Source organism: Stomoxys calcitrans, chromosome 3 (genome assembly GCF_963082655.1).
Source record: "Stomoxys calcitrans chromosome 3, idStoCalc2.1, whole genome shotgun sequence".
Classification (NCBI taxonomy): Eukaryota; Metazoa; Arthropoda; class Insecta; order Diptera; family Muscidae; genus Stomoxys; species Stomoxys calcitrans.
Genome location: NC_081554.1, coordinates 64,485,288 through 64,505,408, shown reverse-complemented (window position 1 = coordinate 64,505,408; position 20,121 = coordinate 64,485,288). Strand labels below are relative to the sequence as shown.

General features: G+C 38.3%; 1 protein-coding gene across 5 annotated transcripts; it reads right to left on the bottom strand.

Moving 5' to 3' along the window:
- Positions 1–1,180: 1,180 nt before the first annotated feature.
- LOC106089629 (mannose-P-dolichol utilization defect 1 protein homolog) lies at positions 1,181–2,601 on the bottom strand. 5 transcript variants are annotated; one of them, XM_013255538.2, is made up of 3 exons: positions 2,413–2,601; positions 2,097–2,357; positions 1,181–2,018 (listed from the first exon to the last, which is right to left on the bottom strand). In XM_013255538.2, the coding sequence occupies exons 2-3, from the start codon at positions 2,179–2,181 to the stop codon at positions 1,324–1,326; spliced, it is 780 nt and encodes a 259-aa protein (XP_013110992.1). In that variant the 5' UTR covers positions 2,182–2,357; positions 2,413–2,601; the 3' UTR covers positions 1,181–1,323. The 5 variants fall into 5 exon arrangements, with proteins under 5 accessions (XP_013110992.1, XP_013110993.1, XP_059221992.1 ...); XM_013255539.2 differs by having other exon boundaries at positions 2,097–2,353; XM_059366009.1 differs by having other exon boundaries at positions 2,443–2,601.
- Positions 2,602–20,121: the final 17,520 nt, after the last annotated feature.

Here is a 20,121-nt window from a genome sequence, read left to right as displayed (position 1 = left end):
ACGTAATTGAGCCAGAACTACTCTGGTTTGCCGGGGGAGGTCGATTTCTTCGTGTGCAATGGGTGGCGGTCGTTCTCCAAGGACTACATTCACCCGGTAGCCAATTAACGCGTCTGCTACCGTGTTTGTATGAATGTTGTTCAGACCCGCTTGTAACGGTCCAAAGGACCGATCGCCGCAGGAACAACGTGGCCATTGTTTATTTAAAGGCGCCAATAACTCGCCTTGTCATATCGAGCATCATAGGCACTCAGTGCTACCTGGCTCAGTGTCAGCCGGTGCCACCCGTCCTCTCACTGAGACCCTCCACTCGATACAGCTGATTGTCTGCGACTGCCGTTGCAGCTACTCCGTATGGAGCATTCCATAATCTGCAATCAGCTAAGCTTCTATTGACAGCAAGGAACACCACATAGATCGGAACACAATGTTCCAGCCTGTGTGGTGCTTACTGCTATCCCGTGCCTGGCCGACGTTTCAGTCTTCTCTGTTTATTTCGTTTATAACGGGGCTGAGGCACATAAAGCCGTTGGCACGTATTTGTTCTTTATTTGAATGTGCTGCAGCATCATCGAGTTCTGGGGTTCAGACTTCAAGGACTACATTCATAGAATCCTCAGCACGGAATAGCTGTGGGCACCACCCAGACTGGAACATTGAGGTCCGATTTATTTGGTCACGAGAAGCTTAGCTGCGAGCTACCGGGAGCGTCCAAATGTTGCGGATGGTGGAATGTACTATACGGAGTAGCTGCAACGGCTGTCGTCGACAATCAGCGGAGAGTCTCATCAATAATCAATGGCCACTTTGTTCACGCGGCGTTCGGTCGTTGGGACTACCACCTCCACATGAAATTGTGGCATCAACATGAGATGACTTATACCCAGATACAACGACAGTAAAAATGTAGGGTTTCAAATGGCTTCTAGTTTTTCTCCATCTACTTAATCATCCAAATATCACATGCTTAAGCCACTTGGGTCCAAAGGTTAGACCTTGTTGAGATAATCCATAGATATTGTTACTAAAACTTCAACAATTTTGATATTTTGCATAGCTTTCGGATCAGTTCATAAGAATTGTAGTGTGACGTGTTATTTGCTCAATAAAAGAATCAAAGTCAGCTTTTCACGTAATGTAATAGCTATTTTTAACTAGACCACAAATGAAGGATCATTGGTTTAAGTTTTAAAACGAAACTATCTTCAAATTTTATTATAAAAATGTCATTGGATTCGCCGGAAAGTGACTTTGCACACATCTAAAACATAATTTTTACTTATTTCAAATAAATTAAATATAACTTTTTAACGATGTTTAGTTTTAATCGACCTTCTTGCTTTTTGGTTTCTTAGCAACGGATTTACCAGCGGCCTTCTTGGCAGCACCACTGCCACTCTTGGCGTCCGTCTTATTCCAATAGTATAACATCTGGGCAACAATAACACCATTGGCGAAGGATGATGCACAGTAAGTTAATACCATCATAATATCACCGGTTTCTTGAATAGAAGTGAAAATACGTGCCAACGAACCGGCCAAAAGTAAGAATGCTGTGGCCGCCGACAATTGGCCTGTAGATCCATTCTTGTAGTTTGTGAAAGCCTGGGAAAACTTGCCCAATAATAATACGGGAATATTAAGACTTTGCGCTGTGACCAAAATCTTGAAAGGGGTCAGACCAGAACACAACACATACACCAACGAACCATAGAACACACAGAATAGAATTGATTGAGCTTTGGCACCATTGTAGAATAGAACCATGGCTGCTATGGCAGCAGTTTGGAATGCCAAAAAGGTGCCATCGCCCCAGGCGCTGAATGGGAAACCGTTTACATAACTGTAGGCCATGTGAAAAGTGATGACACTTAAATCCAAGAGCACCGAAAACAAATTAATGCCTTCACCAGATTTGTTGTGAAAAATTTTCAGCACTTGCGGCACCTTTACCAACAGGGATCCAGCAATAATGGCCAGCCCCAAGCCTTTACTTAGTAAGGCTTTGAAACAGGGTACTGCAAGACAAAGATAAGGCAATATTAGTCATTCATCTTTATAATGTTTAACCAATATCCGTCGACTCCCCCACTTACCATCGAAGTAGTTGTGCTCGTCAAAATAGTTCTCGAAACATTCCTCGGACATAAGAAATAAGGCTCCCTGTTTAATAACCTCCATGTTCGAATGCACCACTTAGGTAATGTATGCAGTTTGTTCACTGAGAAAATGTTCTTAATAAACCGGCTTCTATTCTAACGACACGTTTCACTTTATGCTGATGGGCCTTTTTTTGGCAACAGTCAATTTCAATCAATCAGCTGTAGTTTGTTATCTCTTACGGCTTTAGTATCTGTCTACAAAAAAAAAGTTTTATCAACAATGTTTTCGTTATAACACCACTATGCTTACACATAGGGTTCACCATTCAACCATGCTTACATACACTGCCATACATCAATTCTATTGGTTTCTTTGAGAATCTCGAATGGTTTAATTAACCACCCACCCAGGCTAGCAATGATACAACAAATAAAATAAAATAAAATTAATGTCACTTAAAACTTTACGGCGTTTATGCTAGGGATCAAGGCGAATTTAATAAGGTGGCAGCATTAGCACAGCTGATGGAACTGCAAATGTCAAAACAATTTTGAATTCGCCTCACAAAAACCCAACGTAAATGTAAAATTCAAAATAAAAGTTTGGTTCAAGGCGTAGAATTTGGTATGTCAATTCATTTTTGAATTTATCGTACAAAAATATAAACTTCAAAATAAATCTTATATATAAAATTCAATTTCATTGTAAAAGTTGGGTCCAAGTACCTGGGTGGCTGCCCCACCCAAAACCCTTAAAATGGGTTTATTTGACGATCATGACAATATGGGACTCAAATGAAAGGTGTTCGGGAGTAGATTACGAATATGGTCAGGAATTAGGAATAGGCTTTATAATTTATTGATAACGGAAGGGGGCGGACATAGGCTATATAATTTTTCGGTATCGGAAGGGGGACGGACCCTCCCCCTTATGCTAAAAACACAACCCAAAATGAAAAGGGGACCGATCGGGACAATATAGGTATCAAATGAAAGGTATTGGAGAGTAGAATACGAATATGGTATTAAAATTTGGGTCTAAGTACCAATCGGGCCGCCCCAACCCCAAAACTCCCCCAAACAGACATATTGGACGTTCATTTCAATACGGGGCTCAAATGAAAGGTATTCGAGAGTAGATTTCGAATCTAGCATACAAATGCAGATCGAAGTATAGGGGGTCACAGACTGTATGATACTTGGCTGAACCGATTTTCTTAAATTTCCATAGATTGTGTACGTTTGTCTGGAATGAAACAAAGACTATATGATTTCTAGATATCGGGTGGACGCGGACCCTCCCCCTAACCCCAAATACGCCACCCATATCCGAAAGTGGTCCGATGGGCATAAAAAGGGTTTCAAATGAAAGGTATTGGAGACCAGAAAACGAATATGGCATTAAAATTTGAGTCAAAGTACCCAGCGGGCCCCCCAACCCCAAAACTCCTCTAAACAGATACATTTCAAGTTCATGTCAATATGGGACTCAAATGAAAAGTAATAGGTAATATGGCGTAAAACATTAGGTCGAAGTAATGGGAGGTCGCCCACTCCCAAATACTTTCAAATGGGCATTGTAGCCGACCATGCCTATATGGGACTCAAATGAAAGGTATTAGAGAGTAGATTACGAATATGACATTAAAATTTGCGTTCAAGTCTAGATCGCGCTTTTTCTCCTAAAGATATGTGAATGGGTTATTTGACCCATTATGGGACTCAAAAGAAAGGAATTTGAGAGTAGAAAACGAATTTGATATCTAATTTTGGAGCCAAGTGTTTGGGGTACGCCGGCAGTCCCCTGGCCTTCACCGCCAAATCGTCTGCCCTTTCATTTCCCCTTATTCCGTTATGGCCGGCAAGCAAACGATGCGAATTGTGCCATCCCTAAAGAAGGAGTTAATCTTCTTCTTACATTCCAAGACTGTTCGTGACTTTACTATCCTGGTTCTTATTGACCTGATGGCCAGTTTACTGTCCTTAAAGGTGTTCATACTCGACGTCCTCGCGTTAGCACCACACTGCCTTACGCATTCCGTGATCGCCCACATCTCCGCCTGTAGGACCGTGTTGTGGTTAGGCAGTCTAAAAGAGATCTCAGTCCCTGGGTTCTCAATGTAGTTCTCCAGGCCCACTCTGTTCTCTAGCTTTGGTCCATCCGTGTAACATGACCTTCCAGATGGCAATAATGCATGATTTCGATTTGTGAAAATCGGAACACAAATGAAGATTTGGCAGCCCAAACAATATTTCGAAATACCGAGGTGACCAACTTTAGGGGCCTGCCAAAAGGCGCCCAGATAACCGAGGATCCTGAAATTTTGCACACAATCTCGTTTACACTTCAGCTCTAATCATTTCAAAGAGATATCTCTACCCGTTGTCACATGGAATATTATATCCTCCACCATAGGATGGGAGTATACTAATTTCGTCATTCCGTTTGTAACACCTCGAAATATGCGTCTAAGATCTCTCAGTTTGACTTTTTGAGCCTCTAGAGGGCGCAATTATAACTCGATTTGCCTGAAATTTTGGAGGTGGTGTTTTTCTATTTGAAAAAGTAATTCAAAGAACTTGACAAATGCGATCCATGGTAGAGGTTATATAAGATTCGGCCCGCCTGAAGTTAGCACGCTTTTACTTGTTTTTTATTAGTTTTTTTTTTTATTTTCTCCCACTGTGCGACATTAGCATAGTTAAACGTATCAAAATACAACGGTTGAGTTGGCTAGGCTATGTTGTCAGAATAACTTGAGACGCTACAGCGAAGAAGTCTTTTTAAGGCGAGCACAGTGGTACACGCAAACTGGGACGACCAAAACGCCGATAAAAAGATCAAGTGATGAAAGACATCACAAAACTTAATCTCAGAAACTGGAGAAGAAATACAGAAGATCGAGGAGCTTGGGCAAACTATGCGAAGTTCGTCTAATGGTACAAATGTTCTGTCAAAGCCAATTAATGTAAAGTAAAGCAAAACTAGCCACTCCTAATGCTTTGAGGTAATATGCTATGCATAGGAGCCATGTAAAAACTTCTCCCCAAAAAAGTCTAGCACTGCGGCACGCCGTTCGGACTCGGTTTAAAAAAGGAGGTCCCTTATCATTTAGCTTAAGCTTGAGTCGGAAAGCACTCATTGATATGTGAGAAGTTTGCTTCTGTTCCTTAATGGAATGTTCATGTACAAATTTGCAATTTGCAACAGTAGAACTAGACCTTAGTGTTGAAAGGGTCGAAAAGGTTTCTACTGAGAACAGAGCTCATTTAGTCCCCTTTTGACTCTCTCCCCGAAGTTCCTCTTCCAGCTAGGTTTGTGGTAAAAAATTACACCCCGGTACTTGGCCCTTAAATCTGTTATGTTATCAAAAAAAAAAAAAAAAAAATAATCGTGAAAAATATCGATCGCGAAAAAATATAGTCAAGTTATTCCTCAAAACAAAACCTGACACCCAATAGCCATAAAAGAGCGAATAAAACCCTACCATTTCTGTTCACATTCTTACTAATCGCACTCTCGGCTGATCAAATTTAAGACAAACACATCGATTGCTTAACAAAAATTCAATGTCTGGGGAAGGTACCTGCAATGCAATGAAACTGCAATTCAAGCATAAAAGGGACAGTCAATACTGGCGAGATGATAGGAATCACCAGTGAAAGTCTTTCGGTCTGTCTATTTTATGGAACTGCAGGAGCAGCACAAGTACTATGATGCTCAATCCTATTCAATTATTTTCTCACAAAACGAATATAATCTGATTGTTGCTTTCATGGTAGCATGGGCATGGAGAAGAGAATACGCTTCAGAAATCGATTTCAAATTATAAATGGCAACATAATTGCTTATTCATGCAAGTAGGGATTGACAACAATTTCGTCGACGGTTGGAGTTACTTGCCTAAAAGGACAGAATGGACAAGTGAGACCGACCATAAACATTTTAGCCATTTTGTACACTGTTTGAATTGTAGTTGCACACAAAGTATGCAAAATGTTATTGTAAAATTAACAAGTAACAAGTAAAAGCGTGCTAAGTTTGGCCGGGTCGAATATTGGGGACCCACCACCATGGATTCTGCTAAAATACGGGAGCTATATCTAGTTATAGACCAAATAGGACCGTACTTGGCGTAGTTGTTGAGAGTCATAACAGAACATTATATGCAAAATTTCAGCCAAATCGGATAAAAATCGCGGATTGTAAGGGCACAAGAAGTGAAATTGGGAGATCGGTTTATATGGTAGCTATATCGTGTTCTTGATCGAATTGAATCGTACTTGACACAGTTGTTAGGAGTCATAACAGAACACCATGTACAAAATTTCAGCCAAATCGAAGAAAATTTTCGGCTTCCAGGGGCTCAGGAAATCAAATCTGGAGATCGGTTTATATAGGAGCTATACCATGCTATATACTGATTTGGACAGTACTTGGCTCCGTTATTGGGAGTCAAAAAAGAACACTATGTGCAAAATTTCAGCCAAATCGCCCAAAAATTGCGGCTTGCAGGGGTTCAGAAAGTCAAATCGGGAGATAGGTTTATATGGGAGCTATATCAGGTTATTGACGGATTTAGACCGTACTTAACACAGTTGTTGGAAGTCATAACAGAACACTACATGCAAAATTTCACCCAAATTGGACAAAAATTGAGGCTTGCCGGTGCTCAAGAAGTCAAATCGGCAGATCGGTGTATATCGAAGCTATATCCGGGTATAGACCGATTTGGACCGAATTTAACACAGATGTTGGAAGTCATAACAAAACGCTATGTGCAAAATTTCAGCCAAATCGGACAAAAAATGCGGCTTCCAGGTGCTCAAGATATCGGAATCGGAAGATCGATTTATATGGGAGCTATATCAGGTTATAGACCGATTTGGACCGTACTGGGCACAGTTGTTTAAAGTCATTGCACATCACACTATGTGCAAAATTTCAGAAAAATCGGATGAAAATTTAGGCTTCCAGGGGCTCAAGAAGTCAAACCGAGAGATCAGTTTATATGGGAGCTATATTAGGTTATAGACCGATTTGGACCGAATTTAACACAGATGTTGGAAGTCATAACAAAACACCATGTGCAAAATTTCAGCCAAATCGGACAAAAAATGCGGCTTCCAGGTGCTCAAGAAATCAAATCGGGAGATCGGTATATATGGAAGCTGTATCAGGTTATAGACTGATTTGGACACAACGTGCAAAATTTCAGCTAAATCGGATGAAAATTGAGGCTTCCGGGGGTTCAAGAAGTCAAATCGGGAGATCGGTTTATATGGGAGCTATATCAGGTTATAGATCGATCCGTACTGCACTTGGAACAGTTATTGGAAGTCATAACAAAACACTACATGAAAAATTTCAGCCAAATCGGACAAAAATTGCGGCTTCCTGGGGCTCAAGAAGACAAATCGATTTATGTGGGAGCTATATCCAAATCTGAACTGATATGGCTCATTTGTAATCCCCAATGACCTACATCAATCTTAAGTATCTGTGCAAAATTTCAATGAGAAAATTGGAGTTAATCGCCAATACGGCGCCGTCGTATGCGCTAATCCATGGTAGCACTATGTCGTGAAACTGGAGTCTATTCAGGGATTCCACTTCGATTTCGAAAACTGTGAATGCCTTACCAGAATTTCATTTGCGGCTATCGTTATGCCTGAAAGAACATACACTCGTCCGGCTGTCTCATTGGCGCACCGATATTTTGTGTGTCGGAGTATAGCCCCAAACCACTCCCTCTCCATTTATAAAGACCGAGATATAATTATCTTCAATACAGGATTCGCTTCTCGTTACTCCCTCCCTGGAAAGCGAATCCCGAGAACATCCTCCCCCTGAGTCGTTTCCCTTATCACCCGCCTTCTGACTACGCGTTTGACGGCTATCATGATTTCGACAGACGGACGGGCAGGGCTAGAACGACTCAGAATGTCTAGAAGATCATGAATATATATACTTTATGGGGTCCTAGATCAATATTTCGAGGTGTTACAAACGGAATGACTAGGTTAGTGTATTCTTTGGTGGGGGGTATATAAACATGCTAAGTGCGGCCGGGCCGAATCTTGCATACCACCATGGATTGCATTTGTCAAGTTCTTTGAATGATGTTTAAATTATATATATATATGGGTCAAGTTATTGACCGATACGGACCACACTTATCATGGTTGTTAGAAGTCCTAGCAAAATACCACCTCCAAAATTTCAGCCAAATTGAGTAAAAATTGCGTGTCAAATTGGAAGATCGGTTAACATGGCAGCTATATCAGGTAATGAACCGATTTGAACCATACTTAGCACAGTTTTTGGAAGCCATTCTAAAACGACCTGTACCAAGTTTCAACCAAATTGGATAAGAGTTGCGCCCTCTCTCTAATCGAGAGATCAGTTTATATGGCGGCTATATCAGGTTATGAACTGATTTAGACCATACTTGGCACAGTTGTTGGAAGCAAATCCTCAACGTGCAAAATTTTTGCAATATTTTAACCAAATCGGACAAGAACTGCGCCGTCTAGAAGTTCAAGAGGTCTAATCGGGAGATCGTTTTATATGGCAGCTATATCAGGTTATGAATCGTTGTTAGAAGTGATACCAAAACACCACCAATCGGTCAAGAATTGCTCCCTCTAGAATCTCAAGAAGTCAGGATCCAAGATCGGTTAATATGGCAGTTATATCAAGTCAGGCTATAACCGATTTGAACAGTTGTTAGAAGTGACCCAAATCGGACAAGAATTGCTGGGGCTTAAGAAGTAAAATGGGGAGATCGGTTTATATTGGAGTTATATTTATATACATAAAAGAGTTGCGTTTAGCCCAAACGGCAAAAGCTGGAATCAAGAAATTTTGCACGAATGTTGGTGTTGGGTCATAGGCACGGAATAAGGCCGGATTTGGTGATATTCGTACGTTTAGGTAATGAAAAGTACCAAAAAGTACGAAAAGGTACATGATTGCCCAGTGCGAACGGAAAGGTCTAGAAATATGTTCTTTGGCTCAAATTAAAGAGCGTCTCGAAAAAAAGGGTTTCATAAATAAGATTTTGGAAAATCGTACCGGAAGTGAGAGAAATAGTACGTTTAGTACCGCAGTTGGTGTATTATTTGGTACTTTTTTTGTAAATTGAACTAGAGCTCTGAATTTTAGTACACTTTGGCAATCACAATTTTGCACAATGGAAATTTGTACATTTAGGTACTAAAAAACGTACCAAAAATGTACGAGATGGGTGAATTTTGTACAGGGCGGATGGGCAAAGCTAGAATTTTGAAATTTGACTAAAAAGACATGCAAAAGGATGAGGGTGAAACGAAAAATTGAAAAATACTACTGCTAACGGGAGAAAACGTACATTTGGTACCGCAATGGTTAACATTTGGTACTTTCTTTACAGATGGAGCTAGAGGTCTGAAATTTGGAATGTAGGTACAATTAGAAAATATATGATGGGTGACTAAATGATCTATTCACAATTCGTACATTTTGGTACCAAAATTGGTGGCATTTGGTACTTTCTTTACAGAAGCAGCTAGAGATCTGAAATTTGGTATATAGATGAAATTACGAAAAATATGATGGGTTACTACGATGTTTTTACTTTTCGTACTTTTTGGTACAAATATTGGTACCATTTAGTGCTTTCTGTGCAGATGGAGCTAGAGGTCTAAAATTTGGCATGTAGGTAAAACTTAGAAATATATGATGGGCGACTAAAAGATTTTTTCACAATTCGAACGTTTTGGTACCAAAATTTGTACTATTTGGTACTCTTTTCATAGTTGCAGATAGTGGTCCCAAATTTGGCATAAAGCTACAACTAAGAAATAAATGATGGCTGACTAAATGATCAATTCAAATTTCGTACTTTTTGGAACCCAAATTGGTACCATTTTGTACTTTCTGTACAGAACTAGGGGTTTGAAATTTGCCATATTGGTATAACTAGGAAAAATACGATGGGTGACTATGATCTTTTTACAATTCGTACATTTTGGTACCAAGTACACCTTGACTATAAACAAGAAGTGACAAGGATGACAAGAAGATTATTCAAATTCGTACATTTAGTACTAAAACATGCAAAATGGTACAATGTTTACGAATTGAGCTGAAGTACTCAAAATTAGGATACGGTTGCACCTTGACAGTAAATATTGGGGGGTTAGCAGATTTGTTTTTAATTCCGTCTCAGAATTGGGATGCAGCTAGATCGTGACTATACATTTTGGGCGACCAGAAGACTTTCTTCAAAATCGTAAATTTAGGTACTAAAACATACAAACTGGTACTTTCTTAACGAATTCAGCTAAAGCGCTCAAAGTTTTAATTCATTTATACTTTGACAATATATATTGGGTGACTTAAAGATTTTTCCGATGCATTGGTACTTTTTGCTACTTTCTTTACAGAGATTTCTGAAATTTTATACACAATTATTACAAAACTTCATAGTCTTATAAACTGACTATGTTTTCGGAAGCCCTATACTAATAAGAGGTTTCAAAAACAGTAGTAGCGAAGCGGACCACCGGGAAGCTAGTCAGATTATAGACCAATTCAGACCATACTTGGCACGTAAGTTGAAGGTCAAAGCAGAAGTCGATGTGAAAAATGTTTAGCCTATTGAGCATAAGAATTGTGCCCTATAGGGGCTCAAAATGTAAAATCGGTAGATCGGCTTACATAGGAGCTATATCAGATTATAGATTGATTCAGACCATACTAAGCACGTATGTTGAATGTCACAGAAGATGTCATTGTGTAAAATTTCAGCCAAATCAGTAAGAATTACGCCCTCAAGGGGGTCAAAAAGTAAAATAAGGAAATCTGTTTATATGTGAGTTATATCAGGTGTATGACCGATTCCGACCATATATGTGGGAGGTCATAGCAGAAGTCAATGTGCAAAATTTCAGTCAAATTGAATAAGAATAGCGCTCTCTTGAGGCTCAAGAAGTATGATATAATGCTTTCTTTACTCCTTCGAAAATAAGCGTGTTTTCGACAGACGGACGGACATGGCTAGATGCACTTAAAATGACATTTCGACGTGTTACAAACTGAATAACGAAATTAGAGGAGGGTATTTAATAACAAAAAAAACTGCTTTAAATTCGCTCCCATGGTTTCTAATAAAGAAAGAGGGTTGTGGGTAAGATTTTTTACTTCTTTTTGCTGTTGACATTAAAGGCTAAGATGTATACCTTTGGGTAAAAGGATTTTTACCGTACATAGGATAAAAAATACTTTTTTATAACAAAGGCAGCCACATAGAGAAATCTCATCTTACACTTAATTGAGTCTCATTCGCCATTGCTCCCACAAGATATTGTGTTCAATGTTGTCATGTTTGCGAAGTTAGTTACATAGTGGTGTGATAAACATTCAAACTTAGACGTTTTTCCATTTTTTCCGTCTTTCTGTATCAAATCGGCAGACGAGCTTTTATTGGATGATTCTTAAATAGGGGGCGAATACAGTTGCGTTTTTGACCTCTAGCCTAACTTGTTCATAAGTTACAGTGCTTTGAACAGGAGAACGGAGACAGATATAATAGATGGATACGACGGTCACAAACATAACGCGCTTAATTGGGTCCCAAATCAATATTTCCATGACTTTCAAATAAAATGACGAAATCGGTAGAACTCCCATATCATAGTTGAGTGTATTATATGCCTTTTATAACACTTAAAAATTTTTCTTACTATGTCTATCACTCCTAAATGCATCACCATATCGCAATAATAGATGAAAACTCATAAGGCGTGGTTGGATAACAATTAGTTTTCAGATTGATTTTGCTCAGGGATTGCAATTAAATGCAGGTGTTTTTTGAGATTAATGTTACCTTCGCCCACATAATAGACAATTATGTCCACATAAAAATAATTGTTAGAAAAATTAAACGAAAAATGAAAACAAGAGATACTCGTAGGATGCAGCTTAAGAACAATCGCATATAGATGGCTTGTCACTGTTCATGCTTTTTCTTTGTCAGCATTTAGATGAAGAAAATTTGTCAATTAGGATGAAGCTAATCAAGGAGAGATTATTTTATTGACAAGTTTAGTCTACGAAGGTGTGGATTTTTGCTAATTAGTGTTAAGTGTGTGTTATTATTAAATTTTATTTGGAAAACTTAAATGGCTGTATCTCCTAAACTATGCGTCGTAGAGGGAAATGGGCCTTAATTCGTGACTTCATCAAAAATCCTTGAAAAATCGAAATTTCACTTGGAGAGCCTAAAATGGCTGTATCTTGGATTTTTGCTAATTAGTGTTAAGTGTGTGTTATTATTAAATTTTATTTGGAAAACTTAAATGGCTGTATCTCCTAAACTATGCGTCGTAGAGGGAAATGGGCCTTAATTCGTGACTCCATCAAAAATCCTTGAAAAATCGAAATGGAAAACTTAAAATGGCTGTATCTCCTAAACTATGCGTCGTAGAGGGAAATGGGCCTTAATTCGTGACTCTATCAAAAATCCTTGAAAAATCGAAATTTCCCTTGGAAAACTTAAAATGGCTGTATCTCCTAAACTATGCGTCGTAGAAGGAAATGGGCCTTAATTCGTGACTCCATCAAAAATCCTTGAAAAATCGAAATTTCAGTTGGAAAACTTAAAATGGCTGTATCTCCTAAACTATGCGTCGTAGAAGGAAATGGGCCTTAATTCGTGACTCCATCAAAAATCCTTGAAAAATCGAAATTTCACTTGGAAAACTTAAAATGGCTGTATCTCCTAAACTATGCGTCGTAGAAGGAAATGGGCCTTAATTTGTGACTCCATCAAAAATCCTTGAAAAATCAAAATTTCAGTTGGAAAACATAAAATGGCTGTATTTCCTAAATCATGCGTCGTAGAGGGAAATGGGCCTTAATTCGTGACCCCATCAAAATTCTTGAAAAATCGGAAAAGGGCTTTAACTCGTGACTCCTTGAAAAATCGAAATTTCAGTTGGAAAACTTAAAATGGCTGTATCTCCTAAAATATGCGTAGTAGAAGGAAATGGGCCTTAATTCGTGACTCCATCAAAAATCCTTGAAAAATCGAAATTTCAGTTGGAAAACTTAAAATGGCTGTATCTCCTAAACTATGCGTCGTAGAAGGAAATGGGCCTTAATTCGTGACTCCATCAAAAATCCTCGAAAAATCGAAATTTCAGTTGGAAAACTTAAAATGGCTGTATCTCCTAAACTATGCGTCGTAGAGGGAAATGGGCCTTAATTCGTGACTCCATCAAAAATCCTTGAAAAATCGAAATTTCACTTGAAAAATTTAAAATGGCTGTATCTCCTAAACTATGCGTCGTAGAGGGAAATTTGCCTTAATTCGTGACTCCATCAAAAATCCTTGAAAAATCGAAATTTCAGTTGGAAAACTTAAAATGGCTGTATCTCCTAAACTATGCGCTGTAGAGGGAAATGGGCCTTAATTCGTGACTCCATCAAAAATCCTCGAAAAATCGAAATTTCAGTTGGAAAACTTAAAATGGCTGTATCTCCTAAACTATGCGTCGTAGAGGGAAATGGGCCTTAATTCGTGACTCCATCACAAATCCTTGAAAAGTCGAAATTTCTGTTGGAAAATTTAAAATGGCTGTATCTCCTAAACTATGCGTCGTAGAGGGAAATTTGCCTTAATTCGTGACTCCTTGAAAAATCGAAATTTCACTTGGAAAACTTAAAATGGCTGTATCTCGTAAACTATGCGTCGTAGAGGGATATGGGCCTTAATTCGTGACTCCATCAAAAATCCTTGAAAAATAGAGGGAAATGGGCTTTAATTCGTGACTCCATCAAAAATCCTTGAAAAATCGAAATTTCACTTGGAAAACCTAAAATGGCTGTATCTCCTAAACTATGCGTCGTAGAGGGAAATGGGCCTTAATTTGTGACTCCATCAAAAATCAAAATTTCAGTTGGAAAACTTAAAATGGCTGTATCTCCTAAACTATGCGTCGTAGAGGGAAATGGGCCTTAATTCGTGACTCCATCAAAAATCCCTGAAAGATCAAAATTTCAGTTGGAAAACTTAAAATGGCTGTATCTCCTAAACTATGCGTCGTAGAAGGAAATGGGCCTTAATTCGTGACTCCATCAAAAATCCTTGAAAAATCGAAATTTCAGTTGGAAAACTTAAAATGGGTGTATCTCCTAAACTATGCGTCGTAGAGGGAAATGGGCCTTAATTCGTGACTCCATCAAAAATCCTTGAAAAATCGAAATTTCAGTTCGAAAACTTGAAATGGCTGTATCTCCTAAACTATGCGTCGTAGAGGGAAATGGGCCTTAATTCGTGACTCCATCAAAAATCCTTGAAAAATCGAAATTTCAGTTGGAAAACTTAAAATGGCTGTATCTCCTAAACTATGCGTCGTAGAGGGAAATGGGCCTCCATCAAAAATCCTTGAAAAATCGAAATTTCATGCGGAAAACTTAAAATGGCTGTATCTCCTAAACTATGCGTCGTAGAGGGAAATGGGCCTTAATTCGTGACTCCATCCTTGAAAAATCGAAATTTCATGCGGAAAACTTAAAATGGCTGTATCTCCTAAACTATGCGTCGTAGAGGGAAATGGGCCTAAATCAAAAATACTTGAAAAGTCGAAATTTCAGTTGGAAAACTTAAAATGGCTGTATCTCTTAATTCGTGACTCCATCAAAAATCCCTGAAAAATCGAAATTTCACTTGGAAAACTTAAAATGGCTTTATCTCCTAAACTATGCGTCGTAGAGGGAAATGGGCCTTAATTCGTAACTCCATCAAAAATCCTTGAAAAATCGAAATTTCACTTGGAAATTAAAATGGGTGTATCTCCTAAACTATGCGTCGTAGAGGGAAATGGGCCTTAATTCGTGACTCCATCAAAAATCCTTGAAAAATAGAAATTTCATTCGGAAAACATAAAATGGCTGTATCTCCTAAATCATGCGTAGTAGAGGGAAATGGGCCTTAATTCGTGACCCCATAAAAATTCTTGAAAAATCGGAAATGGGCTTTAACTCGTGACTCCATCAAAAATCCTTGAAAAATCGAAATTTCAGTTGGAAAACTTAAAATGGCTGTATCTCCTAAAATATGCGTAGTAGAAGGAAATGGGCCTTAATTCGTGACTCCATCAAAAATCCTTGAAAAATCGAAATTTCAGTTGGAAAACTTAAAATGGCTGTATCTCCTAAACTATGCGTCGTAGAAGGAAATGGGCCTTAATTCGTGACTCCATCAAAAATCCTCGAAAAATCGAAATTTCACTTGAAAAATTAAAAATGGCTGTATCTCCCAAACTATGCGTCGTAGAGGGAAATTTGCCTTAATTCGTGACTCCATCAAAAATCCTTGAAAAATCGAAATTTCAGTTGGAAAACTTAAAATGGCTGTATCTCCTAAACTATGCGTTGTAGAGGGAAATGGGCCTTAATTCGTGACTCCATCAAAAATCCTTGAAAAATCGAAATTTCACTTGGAAAACTTAAAATGGCTGTATCTCCTAAACTATGCGTCGTAGAGGGAAATGGGCCTTAATTCGTGACTCCATCAAAAAATCCTTGAAAAATGGAGGGAAATGGGCCTTAATTCGTGACTCCATCAAAAATCCTTGAAAAATCGAAATTTCAGTTGGAAAACTTAAAATGGCTGTATCTCCTAAACTATGCGTCGTAGAGGGAAATGGGCCTTAATTCGTGACTCCATCAAAAATCCTTGAAAAATCGAAATTTCACTTGGAAAACTTAAAATGGCTGTATCTCCTAAACTATGCGTCGTAGAGGGAAATGGGCCTTAATTCGTGACTCCATCAAAAATCCTTGAAAAATCGAAATTTCAGTTGGAAAACTTAAAATGGCTGTATCTCCTAAACTATGCGTCGTAGAGGGAAATGGGCTTTAATTCGTGACTCCATCAAAAATCCTCGAAAAATCGAAATTTCACTTGGAAAAATTAAAATGGCTGTATCTCCTAAACTATGCGTTGTAGAGGGAAATGGGCCTTAATTCGTGACTCCATCAAAAATCCTTGAAAAATCGAAATTTCAGTTGAAAAACTTAAAATGGCTGTATCTCCTAAACTATGCGTCGTAGAGGGAAATGGGCTTTAATTCGTGACTCCATCAAAAATCCTTGAAAAATCGAAATTTCAGTTGGAAAAATTAAAATGGCTGTATCTCCTAAATCATGCGTCGTAGAGGGAAATGGGCCTTAATTCGTGACCCCATCAAAATTCTTGAAAAATCGGAAATGGGCTTTAACTCGTGACTCCATCAAAAATCCTTGAAAAATCGAAATTTCAGTTGGAAAACTTAAAATGGCTGTATCTCCTAAAATATGCGTAGTAGAAGGAAATGGGCCTTAATTCGTGACTCCATCAAAAATCCTTGAAAATTCGAAATTTCAGTTGGAAAACTTAAAATGGCTGTATCTCCTAAACTATGCGTCGTAGAAGGAAATGGGCCTTAATTCGTGACTCCATCAAAAATCCTTGAAAAATCGAAATTTCAGTTTGAAAACTTAAAATGGCTGTATCTCCTAAACTATGCGTCGTAGAGGGAAATGGGCCTTAATTCGTGACTCCATCAAAAATCTTTGAAAAATCGAAATTTCACTTGGAAAACTTAAAATGGCTGTATCTCCTAAACTATGCGTCGTAGAGGGAAATGGGCCTTAATTCGTGACTCCATCAAAAATCCTTGAAAAATCGAAATTTCAGTTGGAAAACTTAAAATGGCTGTATCTCCTAAACTATGCGTTGTAGAGGGAAATGGGCCTTAATTCGTGACTCCATCAAAAATCCTTGAAAAATCGAAATTTCAGTTGGAAAACTTAAAATGGCTGTATCTCCTAAACTATGCGTCGTAGAGGGAAATGGGGCTTAATTCGTGACTCCATCAAAAATCCTTGAAAAATAGAGGGAAATGGGCTTTAATTCGTGACTCCATCAAAAATCCTTGAAAAATCGAAATTTCACTTGGAAAACCTAAAATGGCTGTATCTCCTAAACTATGCGTCGTAGAGGGAAATGGGCCTTAATTCGTGACTCCATCAAAAATCCTTGAAAAATCGAAATTTCAGTTGGAAAACTTAAAATGGCTGTATCTCCTAAACTATGCGTCGTCGAGGGAAATGGGCCTTAATTCGTGACTCCATCAAAAATCCTTGAAAAATCAAAATTTCAGTTGGAAAACTTAAAATGGCTGTATCTCCTAAACTATGCGTCGTAGAGGGAAATGGGCCTTAATTCGTGACTCCATCAAAAATCCTTGAAAAATCAAAATTTCAGTTGGAAAACTTAAAATGGCTGTTTCTCCTAAACTATGCGTCGTAGAGGGAAATGGGCCTTAATTCGTGACTCCATCAAAAATCCCTGAAAGATCAAAATTTCAGTTGGAAAACTTAAAATGGCTGTATCTCCTAAACTATGCGTCGTAGAAGGAAATGGGCCTTAATTCGTGACTCCATCAAAAATCCTTGAAAAATCGAAATTTCAGTTGGAAAACTTAAAATGGCTGTATCTCCTAAACTATGCGTCGTAGAGGGAAATGGGCCTTAATTCGTGACTCCATCAAAAATCCTTGAAAAATCGAAATTTCACTTGGAAAACTTAAAATGGCTGTATCTCCTAAACTATGCGTCGTAGAGGGAAATGGGCCTTAATTCGTGACTCCATCAAAAATCCTTGAAAAATCGAAATTTCAGTTGGAAAACTTATAATGGCTGTATCTCCTAAACTATGCGTCGTAGAGGGAAATGGGCCTTAATTCGTGACTCCATCAAAAATCCTTGAAAAATCGAAATTTCACTTGGAAAACTTAAAATGGCTGTATCTCCTAAACTATGCGTCGTAGAGGGAAATGGGCCTTAATTCGTGACTCCATCAAAAATCCTTGAAAAATCGAAATTTCAGTTAGAAAACTTAAAATGGCTGTATCTCCTTAACTATGCGTCGTAGAGGGCCTTAATTCGTGACTCCATCAAAAATCCTTGAAAAATCAAAATTTCAGTTGGAAAACTTAAAATGGCTGTATCTCCTAAACTATGCGTCGTAGAGGGAAATGGGCCTTAATTCGTGACTCCATCAAAAATCCTTGAAAAATCAAAATTTCAGTTGGAAAACTTAAAATGGCTGTATCTCCTAAACTATGCGTCGTAGAGGAAAATGGGCCTTAATTCGTGACTCCATCAAAAATCCTTGAAAAATCGAAATTTCACTTGGAAAACTTAAAATGGCTGTATCTCCCAAACTATGCGTCGTAGAAGGAAATGGGCCTTAATTCGTGACTCCATCAAAAATCCTTGAAAAATCGAAATTTTAGTTGGAAAACTTAAAATGGCTGTATCTCCTAAACTATGCGTCGTCGAGGGAAATGGGCCTTAATTCGTGACTCCATCAAAAATCCTTGAAAAATCGAAATTTCACTTGGAAAACTTAAAAAGGCTGTATCTCCTAAACTATGCGTCGTCGAGGGAAATGGGCCTTAATTCGTGACTCCATCAAAAATCCTTGAAAAATCAAAATTTCAGTTGGAAAACTTAAAATGGCTGTATCTCCTAAACTATGCGTCGTAGAGGAAAATGGGCCTTAATTCGTGACTCCATCAAAAATCCTTGAAAAATCGAAATTTCACTTGGAAATCTTAAAATGGCTGTATTTCCTAAACTATGCGTCGTAGAGGGAAATGGGCCTTAATTCGCGACTCCATCAAAAATCCTTGAAAAATCGAAATTTCACTTATAAATCTTAAAATGGCTGTATTTCCTAAACTATGCGTCGTAGAGGGAAATGGGCCTTAATTCGCGACTCCATCAAAAATCCTTGAAAAATCGAAATTTCACTTATAAAACTTAAAATGGTTGTATCTCCTAAACTATGCGTCGTAGAGGGAAATGGGCCTTAATTCGTGACTCCATCAAAAATCCTTGAAAAATCGAAATTTCACTTGGAAAACTTAAAATGGCTGTATCTCCTAAACTATGCGTCGTAGAGGGAAGTGGGCCTTAATTCGTGACTCCATCAAAAATCCTTGAAAAATCGAAATTTCAGTTGGAAAACTTAAAATGGCTGTATCTCCTAAACTATGCGTCGTAGAGGGAAATGGGCCTTACTTCGTGACTCCATCAAAAATCCTTGAAAAATCGAAATTTCAGTTGGAAAACTTAAAATGCCTGTATCTCCTAAACTATGCGTCGTAGAGGGAAATGGGCCTTAATTCATGACTCCATCAAAAATCCTTGAAAAATCGAAATTTTAGTTGGAAAACTTAAAAAGGCTGTATCTCCTAAACTATGCGTCGTCGAGGGAAATGGGCCTTAATTCGTGACTCCATCAAAAATCAAAATTTCAGTTGGAAAACTTAAAATGGCTGTATCTCCTAAACTATGCGTCGTAGAGGGAAATGGGCCTTAATTCGTGACTCCATCAAAAATCCTTGAAAAATCGAAATTTCACTTGGAAAACTTAAAATGGCTGTATCTTCTAAACTATGCGTCGTAGAAGGAAATGGGCCTTAATTCGTGACTCCATCAAACATCCTTGAAAAATCGAAATTTCAGTTGGAAAACTTAAAATGGCTGTATCTCCTAAACTATGCGTCGTAGAGGGAAATGGGCCTTAATTCGTGACTCCATCAAAAATCCTTGAAAATCGAAATTTCATTCGGAAAACTTAAAATGGCTGTATCTCCTAAACTATGCGTCGTAGAGGGAAATGGGCCGTAATTCGTGACTCCATCAAAAATCAAAATTTCAGTTGGAAAACTTAAAATGGCTGTATCTCCTAAACTATGCGCCGTAGAGGGAAATGGGCCTTAATTCGTGACTCTATCAAAAATCCTTGAAAAATCGAAATTTCAGTTGGAAAACTTAAAATGGCTGTATCTCCTAAACTATGCGTCATAGAGGGAAATGGGCCTTAATTCGTGACTCCATCAAAAATCCTTGAAAAATCGAAATTTCACTTGGAAAACTTAAAATGGCTGTATGTTCTAAACTATGCGTCGTAGA

Bases quoted from the DNA above. Each gene is read 5' to 3' on its own strand.
- LOC106089629 (XM_013255538.2), bottom strand. From the start codon at position 2,181: ATGGAGGTTATTAAACAGGGAGCCTTATTTCTTATGTCCGAGGAATGT. The intron at 2,019-2,096 runs GTAAGTGGGGGA...TTTGTCTTGCAG, and splicing joins CGAGCACAACTACTTCGATG to TACCCTGTTTCAAAGCCTTA.